The sequence below is a fragment of the Curcuma longa genome, chromosome 18, assembly GCF_044706935.1.
Source record: "Curcuma longa cultivar G26 ecotype Majalengka, Jawa Barat chromosome 18, ITB_CL_G26_1.1, whole genome shotgun sequence".
In the NCBI taxonomy this organism is placed as follows: Eukaryota; Viridiplantae; Streptophyta; class Magnoliopsida; order Zingiberales; family Zingiberaceae; genus Curcuma; species Curcuma longa.
Window position 1 is genome coordinate 3,006,080 of NC_133878.1, and position 13,873 is coordinate 3,019,952.

The following is a 13,873-nucleotide window of genomic DNA, read 5'->3' on the forward strand; positions in this document are numbered from 1 at the left end:
GAAGAAGTGGGATTGAAGTGTAATAAACTAGGAAGGAAATATGATCAGATCAGAAATATGTAAGAAATCAGATTGAAAATCAGGAAAACAGGAAGTTTCAAAAATTTGTCTTGTAAAGTTCTAAATCTGGAAAGCTGATTAATTCTGGTGTATATTACTTCTTTTTCAAGCGTTCTCTAGATAATAAACTGAGAATTTAATTTAGATTGTGAACGGAAACAGCAAGGAGGTTTTGCAGATTTGGCACAAAAGGGTTTGAATGATAATCAGTTTCTGAAAAGTGCAGATTCTGATTTCTGGAATCTGGAAAATGCTGAATTCTGGTATTGTTCTGATTTGTCTGGGACAGACAAATGTTTTAAGTGTGGGGGAGAGCTAAGAGCTTGTTTACAGAAAAAAAAAAAAACAAAACAGAATGAATTGCAGAAAAAAAAAAAAAACAGCATGTTTCAAGAGGTTAAATTGTATCAAAATCTTGATAAGATGATGGATTTCAGTGAAAGCTAATTCAATTCAAGCACTCATTAGATACAACAAGTTGAGAATATTATCCATCTGGTTGTTGGCAGAAGAAAAAAAAAAAAAAGAAAGAAACAGAATGAAAGGGAGAAAATCAGAGAACCCAAAAAACAGGAAACTGCAGTTTTTTTTTTACAGCTTTTGTCAGCTGGGTTTTGAATTTTGTTACACACTGATTCAAGCTCGAATTGCAACGAAATTGTAGTATGATGAACAATGGAAATCAAGCTACAAACTGGAAAAAAATGGAAGGAAAAACAGAATAGAACAGTGGAAAAAAAATTCCAGGAAAAACAGAAAATGCAGGAAATTCAGTATTTTTCAGCTTGTTTTTGAAAAATGTTTGAGCACTGATTTGAGCTCGAAATGCAGTGAAATTGCAGTATGATAAGCATTAGTAATCAATCTTCATTATGGAAAAAGAACGGATGAAAAACAGTGAAGAAATAGAGAGAAAAAAGAAAGTATCACTTTGGTTTTGAATGGTTTTTGGATTTAAAGTTGCTATTGATACTTTGCAATTATGGTTTCATGTGCATTGAATTTTGCTTGCTGATGATTGATTGCTATTTCTTATCTCTTTTGGAACTTAAATGTGAAGGAATTGGTTTGTTTGCAAAGGGAAACAAAAGATAGCACATTTGGTGGATTTTGAGGCAAAATGAAGAAGAGAAATGAAGTTTGTATCAAGGAGGGAAATTGAAAGAGTTTAGACCAGAATTTTTCCATGGAATTGAAGAATGAACAGAAACAAATGTGTTACAAAAGAAATGAAATAGAAAAGAGGGCAAGAAGTCATTGGTTAGCATTTAAGTATATCCATATCTACCACTATCATTCATTTTCTTTAAAGTTCCTTTTCTTAACCTTGTTCTTTCTAAATTCTTATCTCATTTGCTTCAGTTCATGATTTGCTTATTGTCTTCAATAATCCTTAATAGGTGTGGATTCAAAAATCAAGAATGCTAGTGGAGAGTAGAAAACAAGCAAGCCTATGGAAGTGCATGAAACTTAAGTTGCTTGAGTGAGCCCTACTTTACTTGATCATGAATTAGAATTAGGGTGAGAGCTACTGATTTATCTACTGAAAACAACCTTGTGAGATTGAGTGTGGTGCATTTATCTTAATTAGTCATGAAGGATGAACTTTGCTAGGTGGTTAATCAAGAACAAGGGTTTAGTTCATGGACTTAAACTTTTGAGATTCTACAACTTTAGATAATTCTCTTTCAATTGTTTTCTAACTTTGATTGAAGATGATCTAGGGGGGTACGATAGTAGGAGTTTGTTAGTTTTATTGTTTTGGCTTGAGCGGGACGCACAAGGCTAAGTGTGGGGGAATTTGATAAGCTAGAGTTTTATGGTATTTTGTTGGTTAAATTGGATTTTGTATGAATAATTAATTGCTTTAATCAACATAATTGAATTGCATTTGTGACGTGGTATATTTTTGGATGATTGATTATAATTTTGTGATTTTGCTGGTTAATTTGGTATTAATTGAAGCTTAATCTTTGTAGGGTTTAAGTGGAGCCATGATTGAGTCAAATTGAGCCAAGTCAAGTCAAATTCTTTTGAACCGAACTTCATGATCAAGATTTGAGTTGATTGGGATCAAATTGGAGCTAAATTGGGCTTAATTGGAGCTGAACCAGCTGAACCAAGACTGAACCCAGAAATAAACCCGGCTCAACAGTTCGAGTTTAAAACCCCGCTTATAACGAGAAAGAACACTGTAGCTTAGGATCGCGAGTACTGTAGCTAGTTTCTGTTCGTCGTTTTTCGCCTCTGTTTTCGATCTTGCGCGGCCGAATCTTCAGGTCTTTCCATTCCAATTGATTTCCGGATCTCTAAGGAAGATTACTAGCTATGTTCGACCATAATTCCGAAGGAAGATCTGCTGGATGAGGGTTTCTTCAGCTGGTTTCCTCCGCCGCGAGTTTTTGATCCGATCCTGAAATCCAAGAGAATCAGCGAGATCCGGAGGATTTGAAGGGGTTCTTTGAGTTCTCTGGGTTATTTCTGAGACAAAATCAAGAGATATCAAGTTCGGTTTCAAGGATTGATATCAAATCTCCGGTTTACAATGGATCTGCTCTGTTCATTTCAGCGCGAGAGGGTTTCTTGTGTTCGTTTGTTCAGATCTGATTTCATCCAGGTTGAGCTAAGCTACGTGGTTGTACGATGGGATTTCTGATCTTTGATCAGACTTGTGTGACGGCAAAGAGGGATTCGAAAGGAAGGGAAGATCTGATATTTGTTTATCTGATTTCTGATTTTTGATGTTATTTGTTTCTGTCAATTTCGTTCTGATTCCTGTTGATCAGATTAGTTACGATTCTTGAATTGTTGGATTGAATCATTAGATAGTGTCATTGTCATGCTTTGATTCAGTAATTCAGTAGTTAAACTCTTATTCAAATTCTTGTTCTATTCATAGGTTTACTGTTACGTATCAGATGATTTTAGTTTGTATCAGAATTTTGTGGATTGTATCAGAATTTAGGATTGTGGCTAATGTTTCATGTGCATTGCAACCTAGATTTGATAATTGATTGCATTTAGTTTCAAATTAGATTCTTTACATTAGTTTAAAATCCTTTGCATTTACTTTTCTGGTTTCCTTTGTTTGTTTAAATCAGATTCTATAATTTCTAATGTCTTTAAAATTGTTGCATAAAATGTCTTGAAATGCTAGATTAGTTTAGTAGTTACAGTATTCGTATTATTTGCTGAGAATTGCATCATGTATTTGGTTTAATTCTGTAATTGCTGAATTTTAGTGTTTGTTAGGCTTTAGTATCAAGCTTTAATTCTTGCATTTGTTTCTTTCATTTACATTTCTGTTTAAAATACCAAAACCCCATTTATATTTGAAAAACCAAAAAATAACGACATCTTAGCTCGATTTATACAAGTTTCTACTAGTCCATGGAAAAATACGACTCGTGGCCCCTGTATTACATTTGTTTTGTGAGCTAAGGGTTTTTGATTATAAATTCTAATTTGAGGCTCATTCGTGAAGTCAGACAAAATTATAAACATCGATGCCCAAGCTACTGTGCTTCCTATTGCATCCTCAAGAAAAAACATTTCTTCGTTTGGTCGAATTAGCTCCACCTTCTCCAAAAAACTCTATCAATCCAAACTTTCCAATAAGATCCACCAAGAGGAACATGATGTACTTTTGCTTTTGGATCTGTGGATGCAATTCGACCTTCTGCAACCGCTCCATCAACAGACCAATGAAGCAGCTTACATTTAGCATTAACACTGATATCTCCAACAGTCATCTTCTTTAATTTCGACTATATCACAATAAACAATAATTAATGATTAAATAAATTTGATAATAGAGCATGTTATAAATAATAAACGAAAGTATAATATTAGGTTAAGATAGTTACCTGAGCTGCAATATTGCTATCGCTACTAATAAAATTTTCAACACCGCTTCCAATGCCACCACTAGCAACCTAATTTGACAAACAAATACCAATCAGATTCCATAAACACATAACATATCTAAGTTGGGAAAAAACAAAAATACTAATCAGATTCCATAAACACTAATCAGATTCCATAAATACCAATAATGCATTTAAAACAGAAAGACCAATCAACAATTCATCAGAAGAAATACAATATAATTCTGGATAAAATCAGAATACCTATATAACTCTACAATAAAAATAGCCACATTACTAACCTGTTCCTTTTCATTTTGTAACTTTATAGTTTGAAAATAGAACCTCATTTCTTGCATTTCTTCTTGAATATTATGCACTATACTTTCAAGATGCTTAACAGTTGAATTCTTTTCCACAAAAGCTCCGACTTTTGATGGTTTAACTCCAAAGCACATTCCACGCACTCTACATCGAGATTCCTTGCCAAATACTAGGCTAATTGCATCATCGGCAATGTTAGTTGTGTTTAAAGCTTCAGGTGGGCATTCTTCTATTTCTTTCTACAAATATCAATATACAAATATTGTAAAATAGCTTTATCTGCAGTGCTAGCATATGTATGAAAACTCTTATTACTATTTTATCTCCAATAGCTTGGTAATAGGTTGGCCATTTTTCTTCTTGTGACCTTCAATCCAAACTTGTGACATTGTAATTGTTGTATCTGCAGGACTTGCTTTTTCCTTAAGTATTTGACATATATACATATAAAAAAATTGTTAGAAATAAATAATAATATATATAAGCATATGTATAGAAATTTTGGATTCATAATTGTTTATAAACATAACCTCTCCCTCATTGCTCTAAAATAAATCATAGTGCAAGAAATATAAGAGGCTCAACGTATACAATAAGGACACATAACCAAGGGAGCCAATACCCAAGTACCAAATTTACAACGCATACATCTAATGTTGTTGGAAAATATTATGCATTATCCGAGAGCAAAAGACAATAACATTTTAGAATGTCTGATACAGAGAATAGAAAGTAATATCCTTTAGTTAATATCTAATATATCACAAATAAAGGTAAATTGAAGATTATTAATAAAGTAGCAATAGATGACATAAAAAATTAATAAAAGCAATGAATATCAAGCAAAATACTTATTTTGTAGCAAAAGGTGGAAACAATACCTTTGATAGCAATCTCCCGGAAATTGGTTTTTGTATTGGAATAGAGCCTCTTCCACTCATCCAATATCATTTTGCTAGGAGGAAGTAGGTCTAGAGGATTTTTTTGGCTTGGGCTTGGGTGCCTCTTCCTCTTCTTCCACTTCTGGTACTTTTGGTTTTGTAGGTTCCTTCTTTGGTTCTTTTTTAACTTCCTTAGGCTTAGCTGGTTCTTTAGGTTGAGCAGGTTTCTTTTGGGAGGAAATAGGTGGAACAGATTCTGTCTGCTTGACCTCGCTTAATACCTTACGAAACTCAGGCTGATTAACTAAAGTCCAGAAGTACCTTTCCACATGAGGGAACTCTGATGTAAAACTCTTAATCAATATTATTGAAAATCCAAGATATAAGTTGCATATCATAATGATATCAGCTAATGTAACTGAATGCCCAACGAGGTATGTGTTTGAGGCAAGGTAGGTATTCAATATTGCGAGAGCCCTCTTCAAATTAGTTATCACTAGTTCCTCAGCCTACAAAGCACACAATTCATGAAAATAAATGAGTCCAACCAAGCTTTCAATATGATGTGCATAGGAGATGGAAATATTATACTTACAGGAGCAAAGTAAGGCACCCATCCAGCTCGTGGAACAAACCATTTTAAAATATTCATGTCAACTTCCAATGTTGCAAAATCAATCCACTGTTCAATGTGGCCCTGCCAAATACAAACCAAGAAAAAGAATTGGTTCAACTGCAAAACAAATTGATACATTGAGAGGGGAAACTTACATATTCAATGAGAGAAGAGCCCAAAAGAGGATTGTTCTCCTTCAAGCGGGTAACTGAAGGAGGGTAAATACAATAAGTACGTGCATCTCAAAAATGCTTTTGCAAATTTATCATTTATGGGAGTAAAAAAACCATCATCAATTCTCAGTTTCACTCAATTAAAAAACCTCAAACACACAAGTAAACACATCATCTTACCTCTGCTTGCCGCTGCAAAGGGAGGGAATAGGCACTGCGGATTGAAGGCCAGGCGGGCGGGAAGGCAGCGAGCTCTGAAGGAGACCTCGGCGGCTGGGCGAGCACGGGAGGAGTGATGGTCGGCCGAGCGAGCACTGGTCGTCGGCCAGTGAGCGCGGAATCTCACGAAACCGCGCCGACGAGCGAGCTGGGCGGGAGATCTAGGGCATTGAAGAGTTGGGCGGCGAGCGAATCGGGAGGCGGCGAGAGAGCTGGGCGCCGAGAGAGCTGGCCGGTGAGCGAGCGAGCTGGGCGGCGAGAGAGCTGGGCGGCGAGCGAGCTGGGCGATGCGGTCGCGAAAGAACAGAGGCGAGGACAGGTGCGGTCGCGAAAGGAAATTAACCTAAATCGGCAGTGCGATGTGTGTAAAGGGAAGCAGGGAAAAAATATATCCTTTTTTAATATATTTTTAACAGCGTATTCTCTATTCGCGCTGCTAATAGTATTTTTTTAACCCTCTTTTAATAGCGCAGAATTTTTGAACGCTGTAAAAAATACTATTCGCAGCGCACGATTATACGCACGCTGTTAATTTTAAAATATAATATATTATCCGCAGCGCACTTAATTATGTGCGCTGTAAAAAGTATTATTAACAGCACACTATAGATGTGTGTCGTTAATGACGTGCTGCAGAAAGTCAAGTTTGTTGTAGTGTTTGAAGATGCACGTAGCAAGATCAACAAACTATTCCTTCAAAGAGGTTGAAGGTTTCCCCATCTTTTCTTTTTCTTCTTCTTCTCAATTCTATAGTATTTAGTGGGATTGAGACTTTAAGGTATTAAATCATTGTTTAGTAGTTCCTACTAGAGTAGTAAGGAACACCCTGCACTTTATGCCATCATAATATTCATGTTGAAGAGTTGCATTCTCGAACACCCTTTTAGATTAGAGCAACTCTTCTATGTGTGGTGATGGGAAATTATTGAGGAGCCCGTCCGTTAGTATTTCTTATGAAAATGGGGTTGCCCTTCAAACCATGGTATTCTTCTTCATCCCTCCTTGCTCTGGGTATGTCAGCTGGTGCCTCTACATCCTTGGTTGCTCTAGACTCTCATAGGAACTCGGACTTTTGAGCCTCTCTTGAGGATCTGCTAGTGGGTGTTCGCTTCCTACCTGGTGTGCAAAGATGCAGGTATCGCCTACCGCCGCAAAACTTCCTTCACCTCGTAGCCACGATATATGAGTCAACTGTTCTTGGTACAAGGGTGTTGCAGATCTAGGTGTTCCTTCAAGTGCATTGTGGTGGGTGCTATCAGAGGGACCTCATCCGCCTCTAGGCTTTCTTCTTGTACTCACCTCTTCCCATCTTCCCACAAACAGCACTAATTATGATGCAGCGAAGATTCCCTGCCTCACCTAGGATCTTCAAATGCCTCCCGATTCTCGTTGTTTTCTTGACTTCCAAGTTGATTATCTCCTTCTCTCATCTTAACTACCTATGACTTCGATGATTCTTACCAAAATCAACACACATCAAAAAGTGCTAGAGATGTCTAACAAAGAACAATATAGGTCAAAGGGTTGAAAATGGAATTTATCATAATATGAAGGCCCCTTAAGCTCTTATACCTATATGTTACTTGCAATGCCCTGACCTCCTTCTTGCTATTGACGTCTTGATCGTGGTAACTACAATCCGTTTTGCAACCATTGCTCCATAATTGTCTTTTGTTATTGTGTCAGTTATGCCTACAATCACGCTATCGCTAGATGACCCATCTAAAGGGATCGGGTGAGAAAGACTCATCTGAGTTGGATGGGTGTCGATGTAACATGATCTAGACTTAAGGCAGTCAAATACAGAGGGATGATCAAACTGAGGGCATTTGACTTCCGAAGTCGAGCACTCAAGTGGATATCACATAGTATTCTCATTAAATCGTACGTACATACCTCGTGGAAGGCAAAGAACTCCTTAAACTCCCAACTGTCACCTCGGATCTATTGACTTTTGTGAATACTCAATGTTATAGAAAACTGTTTCTCAAACTTGTTTAATTACAAAAAGGATAAAGCATAATAATTCATTAACCAAAAATAAACTAATAGCAAATCAAGATACATGAAATATCTGAAACATATAGCTTCTTTTGTGGGTACTCCAAGTACGACAGGCATATCCATGGTATGCCTTGTAATTTTAAGGTGCATGCATGGATTTTGTCAACCGACCACGCAACCTCCTCCTTGTCATTTTCTCCTATCAAAACTGGATCACTTCTTTTTCTTTTTCAGCTCTGTGGCTGTCACAGACAATTCATTTTCTCCTCCATTAATATTTCACAATATAATTCCACCTTTATTCCTATTGACCCAATGCCAATATTTCATCCAAAACCCTAATCTTTTTCTTATTTAAGAATGAAGTGATCCAATGACCTCAATATATACATGGACATGGACATCTACATGCCGTACCCTCAAGACATACGGTAATATTGAAGTGCATGCATCTGTTGAAAAAGGAGCACTTTTTTACCTTCTCATTACAAAAATTCTTCTCCTTCCTTCCAAAAAAAAGTTCATGTTTTGTTAAAGGAAAGGCCAGAAAAAGGAATAAATCCTACCTGTTCTCGCTTGGTTTATTCATCTATTTTGCAACCTTGCCATGAAGACTGAACCAGTACTCAGCTCTTCCTCACCACTCCAGATGTGTCTGTACAAGCTTCCTTGTCTCCGGCGTCCCTGCAACAAGCTCTAAAGATTTCAATCTCAACGAAAGGATTGCGATCTTTGGCAGTCGAATTTGGTATATTGTTTCGATCTCAAGGGAAGAGATCAAGAAGATACATCGTGTGGTGATAAATGGCGGCTTCGTGGAGCTTCTCTGAGGACAAGGAGTTTGAGAACATGATTGCGGTGCTCGACCTTGACGGCGCAAATTGGCTCGACAGGCTCGCCGCCGGAGTCCCGACGAAGAGCGTCGAGGAGGTGCGAGACCACTTCCTCGACCTCGTCTCGGACGTTGACCTCATTGACTCCGGCCTCTACCAGGGTCATCACTACTTTGCGGAGGGGGAATTAGGGTTTCCGAAAGATGGTAATAGCAATAGCTCAGCTTCAGCGGAGGTGGCAGTGGCGGAGGAGGAAGTGATGTTTGACTTCGAGACGGGGCTTACGCAGGCGGAGTTGGAGGAGGTGATGGTGCTGCTGGGAGATGAAGAAGAGGGTGCAGAGAAGGAGGCAGGAGGGACGTCGTCATCGGAGGCAGCGGCAGCGGCAGCTGCGGCCGAGGCGAGGAAGAGGGTGGTTAAGGCGGCGTCGTCGACGAAGGGGAAGAGTTGGACGGAGGAAGAGCACAGGTTCGTTGAATTTGCTTGGTGCAACTTTTACATATGTAGGGTTTCAATATTTTGGGATCTATATAAAAATATTAGTGTTTATATCGATAGATCTTTTCTGGATCTGCTTGTCTATTTTTGCTATTTTTGGAAGGCAGCAGCGCTAAGTCTGCGCAAGATCTTCTTCCTGCTTTCCTTTTAGGGATCACCATGACATGAACTCATCTATATTTGACCATGCATTAGAGTTAAACTATAAGATCGTTACGTGATTCATAATTTAATTTTGTTTAGTTTATATTTTTAAATTAATTGTTCAGAAGCTTTTTTTTACAATTATATAATTATGATAATCTATACATGCAAATATCTACTAATTAGGAATTCACTAAAAAAATACTCACACGCATGCCTGAATTAAAAATAAAATCTATTAGATTTGTAAAGCTGTGTTTTTTCTAAGACATGATGCAACTACAAGAATAATTGTACCTCTCTTTGTTAACTCTGGCAACTACATTTTGTTGTCCTTAGACATGTAGAGAAACTAAGAGAGCTAGTTATGCTTCATTTGCTTGGGAAGTAAAAAGGATAATTGGTTGAATCACTCTAGTTTTTAGCTTAATTCTTGTTCAAATAGTGAAAGTGACAACGCAGAGATTAGTTCGTAGACGACAATTTATTTGTGTATCTTATGATCTTGTTTGATATCCTTCAGAGATTAGTTTGTAAACGACAACTTTATTCGTTTATCTTCAATTTGATCGTTCAATATTCTTCCATTTATGAGGTTAGAAGTTTAAAGTTTTCATCTACCCGGGTATATTTCATGTTTTCATAATCTAAAAAATACATGGGTTTGTGACTTGGTTACATGCAATATTCTTCAATGATGAATTGCTTTAGCTTATAGTAATTTACTCCATTTGATGACATTAGTTTATGTTCTACTTCAACAACAACAATATAAGGATTCTTCCTTCTATAAGAGCACTCGATGATGTTCATAAATGATAATTTATTTGATTAACTTTTGTGATGATAGAAGATTAACATCGTTAATCTAGCTACTTGTTTAAATACATTTCATATTTTTTTTCATAACATCAAAATTACATATTCTATAATTTTCTTTCATAATTTATGGTGAAAATAAAAGATAGGTAAAAACAATATGGTAATAATAATACTAAATCATAAAACCTCAAAAAAAAAAAAAAAGGAAAACATTTGAAATGTATATGGGTAGATATTTTTGATTGTTTTGGAATGCATTTAGTATAAAATTAGAGCAATTCCTAGTTGTTAATTATTTCTCCATTTTTATCACTAAGAATTCATTGATTGTTGACCCTTTTTGTAAACTAAGTGTTAAATGGGTCAATCCCCCATGATTCGGCTCGATATTGTACAATTTGGGTCATGCTTGGAACAACTCACCAATATTAGTTAGATTGAGCTTGATATATGATGCTTGGAACAACTCACCAAAAATTAGATTCAACTCGACCTTGTACACTTTGTTTATTTAGCTTTTGATATATGATTCAGTTATTCTCCCTTTCATATATGATCCTACAAGCTTAAGATCTTAAATCTACTTGCTGAAGCACATTTTCAAACTTTTTCATAACATAAAAAATATAGTGCGATATGGATACAACATATATACATTAATTGATACTCTTTTGACGACTCTTCAAAAATAAGTATCAGTGCAACTACAAATTTAATTTGAAATCCTTGTCTTTCAAGATTGTTCCTGATGGGCCTAAGTGTGTACGGGCGTGGAGATTGGCGGAACATTGCTAGGTACTTTGTGACCACAAGAACCCCAACTCAAGTGGCTAGTCATGCTCAAAAGTACTACAACCGGATGGAACGTAACTGCAAGGGGGTCAAGCGGCGAGCAAGCATACACGACATCAGGAGCATCACACCTCTACAGAAGTTAGCACATATGAGGAGCCTATTCGAGGCAATGAAGAGGAACAAAGTTTGCAATAAGACCAACCATGTTCTACATCAGGCAAGTGCATCCACCTTGCAGGAGAGTAGGGAAGGTGCTTCTTCATCTCTAGCCAATGCTGAAGAGGCATCACCAGCTGAGTCACAACAACCTGAACAATACTAATTGCAAAGAAACATGTTAGAGGGCAGCAGTAGAGTTTGACATGTAAAATAGTGTTTGCATGTAAGACACTAGCTCTATGTATTGAGGACAGTAGTATAATTTGGCATGTAATTAACATATCGACATATAATGAGCATTAATGCTGGTAGTTTTATTAGCTTGGTATGGTACTCAGTATGTCTACATACTGTTTAAACAGAAGGACCAACTAATGTGGATACTGTAGTTGAATATTTGCAGCCATTTCACAATGAAGAACTCTTTCGATCTAGTTTTTGCTATCTTACAGTAACAACCACTTCAATGGAGGATGAAAAAGCATGATAGCATTGATATTTGATCCTTCAGATTCAAGTTTCTTCTTCAGATTCAAAGATCTAGAAAGTTTTGGCTTGTTGCATGCTTAAGGAGTTGCAGTACCAGGAGAGTTGGCTTTAATGTTTGACATATCTGGAGTTGGTTGAATGGCTCTTCGTCGCAACTTCGCTTCCAGAAATCGGCTATCAGTCTCTTATTCATACTATAAATTCTGAGATATCAAAGTTGCAATTCCAGTTGACTTTTTTTCTTACAAAATATACAGGATTAGATTATAAATGACATTGCACGTTGATCCGGGACGAATATCCCTCACCAAGGGAGGAATATGGATAGAGAAGGGGTAGAAGCCCGGAAGGGTATTTCCTGAAGACTTAGGGAAAGGTAGGGAAGATCGACCTTCCTTAACGCAAAAGACACAGACCTCACGCGAAAAACCCGGACCCCCTTCCCATCAGCACGGGAGGTCATCCTCTAACCAAAGGATAATTAAGCAGAGTGTAAACCCTAGCAAGGGAATAAGGTACACGGAAATAGACTCAAGGAACTTAGGAGCTCTCTACCTACCAAGAGGCATTCCGCGACAACAACACACCATCTCATAACCAACCCCAGAATAAGGTACTAGCACCGCTTGCCTACCTCCGGACCCGGTATCGGCATCACCCGCCTACCTCCGGACAAGGTACTGGCACTGCTTGCCTACCTCCGGACAAGGTATCAGCATCGCTTGCCTACCTCCCGACGAGGCACTAGCATCGTGTGCCTACCCCAGGGCGAAGTCCTAACAACACCTCCTACCGCCGGGCAAGACCCCAGCAAAGATCGCCGGACCACTCTGCAGGGATCCCCCCACTAAAACAAGGCCGCCAATACATATATATTCCAGGCACGCCTTCCCAAATTGGCCACTCTCGACCTTCGTTGGCGACAGGTACACACTCGCCTACGAGAACAAGAACACAAACCGAGTCCCTTACTTGACCCAGCCTAGCCCCAAAGAAGAAGGCCTGTTTGGGCACAACCGCCAGATAAAGATCTACAAATCCGAACCGTCGGATGACCAAAAACCCTCGAAGATTATCCTTACCACGTCAATAGGGGACTGATAGCCAATCACCGGCTCCAAGATCCTAAAATAACGCCCCCACTTCTATATAAACGGCACAGGTATGACAATAAACTCTCTGAATCTTTGTCGGATACATACCTCTTTACTCATTGCCTGACTTGAGCGTCGGAGTGGCCACGCCGGGACTTCCCGGCTCCCTACTAACCCGTGCGTTCAGTTGTTGTCTCTTCAGGGCCTCTCTCCTTGACGCGGTGGTACCAGTTGACGCGGCCTCCTATTGCCTGGTGTTGCGGCTATCGTCGGCAAGGAGCCGGAACATTTTGGCGCCGTCTGTGGGAACTCTGAGCTAGGCGACACGATGGTGAACACCAGGCGCACCGCTAGCAACCGAGAGCCCGTAGAGGATAGAAATCAAGAGGAGACAGTAACAATGAACAAAACCGATCTAAACCAGATCGTACAACAGGCCATCGACGCTGCGTTGCGCAACGTTCCGACCCAACCGCCCCCGATACCGGCGGGTCACCCCACCAGAGGGAAACAGAGACCCTCTCCTATCGAGGAACTCTCAACACAAGCAGGATCGACTAATGGAGAGCGAGGGTATGAAGACGAAGACTCTAGTAAATCCCCGACGAGGGAGATATTCCGGGATGCCCGGAAGGGAAAAGCGCCAGCGAACATGCTAGCCGACCTGCCCGACATACCTTTTGCACGAGAAATATTAGAGCAAGAATTGCCCCGGCACTTTCGACCATCCCAGGTGGGAGAATATGATGGCTCTACAGACCCGAAAGATCACTTGTGTCGCTTTGAGAATGTCTGCTTATTGCATCAATACCCCGATGGCATCATGTAACGCCCGTAATAACTCATACCACTAAAGCGTTATTATTAAACTACCACACTAATTCCATATTATAATA

General features: G+C 38.7%; 1 protein-coding gene and 1 pseudogene across 1 annotated transcript; one reads left to right on the forward strand and one right to left on the reverse strand.

Moving 5' to 3' along the window:
• Positions 1 to 2,386: 2,386 nt before the first annotated feature.
• Positions 2,387 to 5,950, reverse strand: LOC141812352 (elongation factor 1-gamma 2-like; annotated as a pseudogene).
• Positions 5,951 to 8,947: 2,997 nt separating this feature from the next.
• On the forward strand, positions 8,948 to 11,557 carry LOC141812353 (transcription factor DIVARICATA-like). The gene is made up of 2 exons (XM_074700385.1): positions 8,948 to 9,444; positions 11,179 to 11,557. Exons 1-2 carry the CDS (start codon positions 8,948 to 8,950, stop codon positions 11,555 to 11,557), a joined length of 876 nt encoding a protein of 291 aa, XP_074556486.1.
• The last annotated feature ends 2,316 nt before the right edge of the window (positions 11,558 to 13,873 follow it).

Coding starts and splice junctions, on each gene's coding strand:
- LOC141812353 (XM_074700385.1), top strand. CDS start 8,948: ATGGCGGCTTCGTGGAGCTTCTCTGAGGACAAGGAGTTTGAGAACATG. Junction 9,445..11,178: donor TGGACGGAGGAAGAGCACAG/GTTCGTTGAATT, acceptor TTGTCTTTCAAG/ATTGTTCCTGATGGGCCTAA.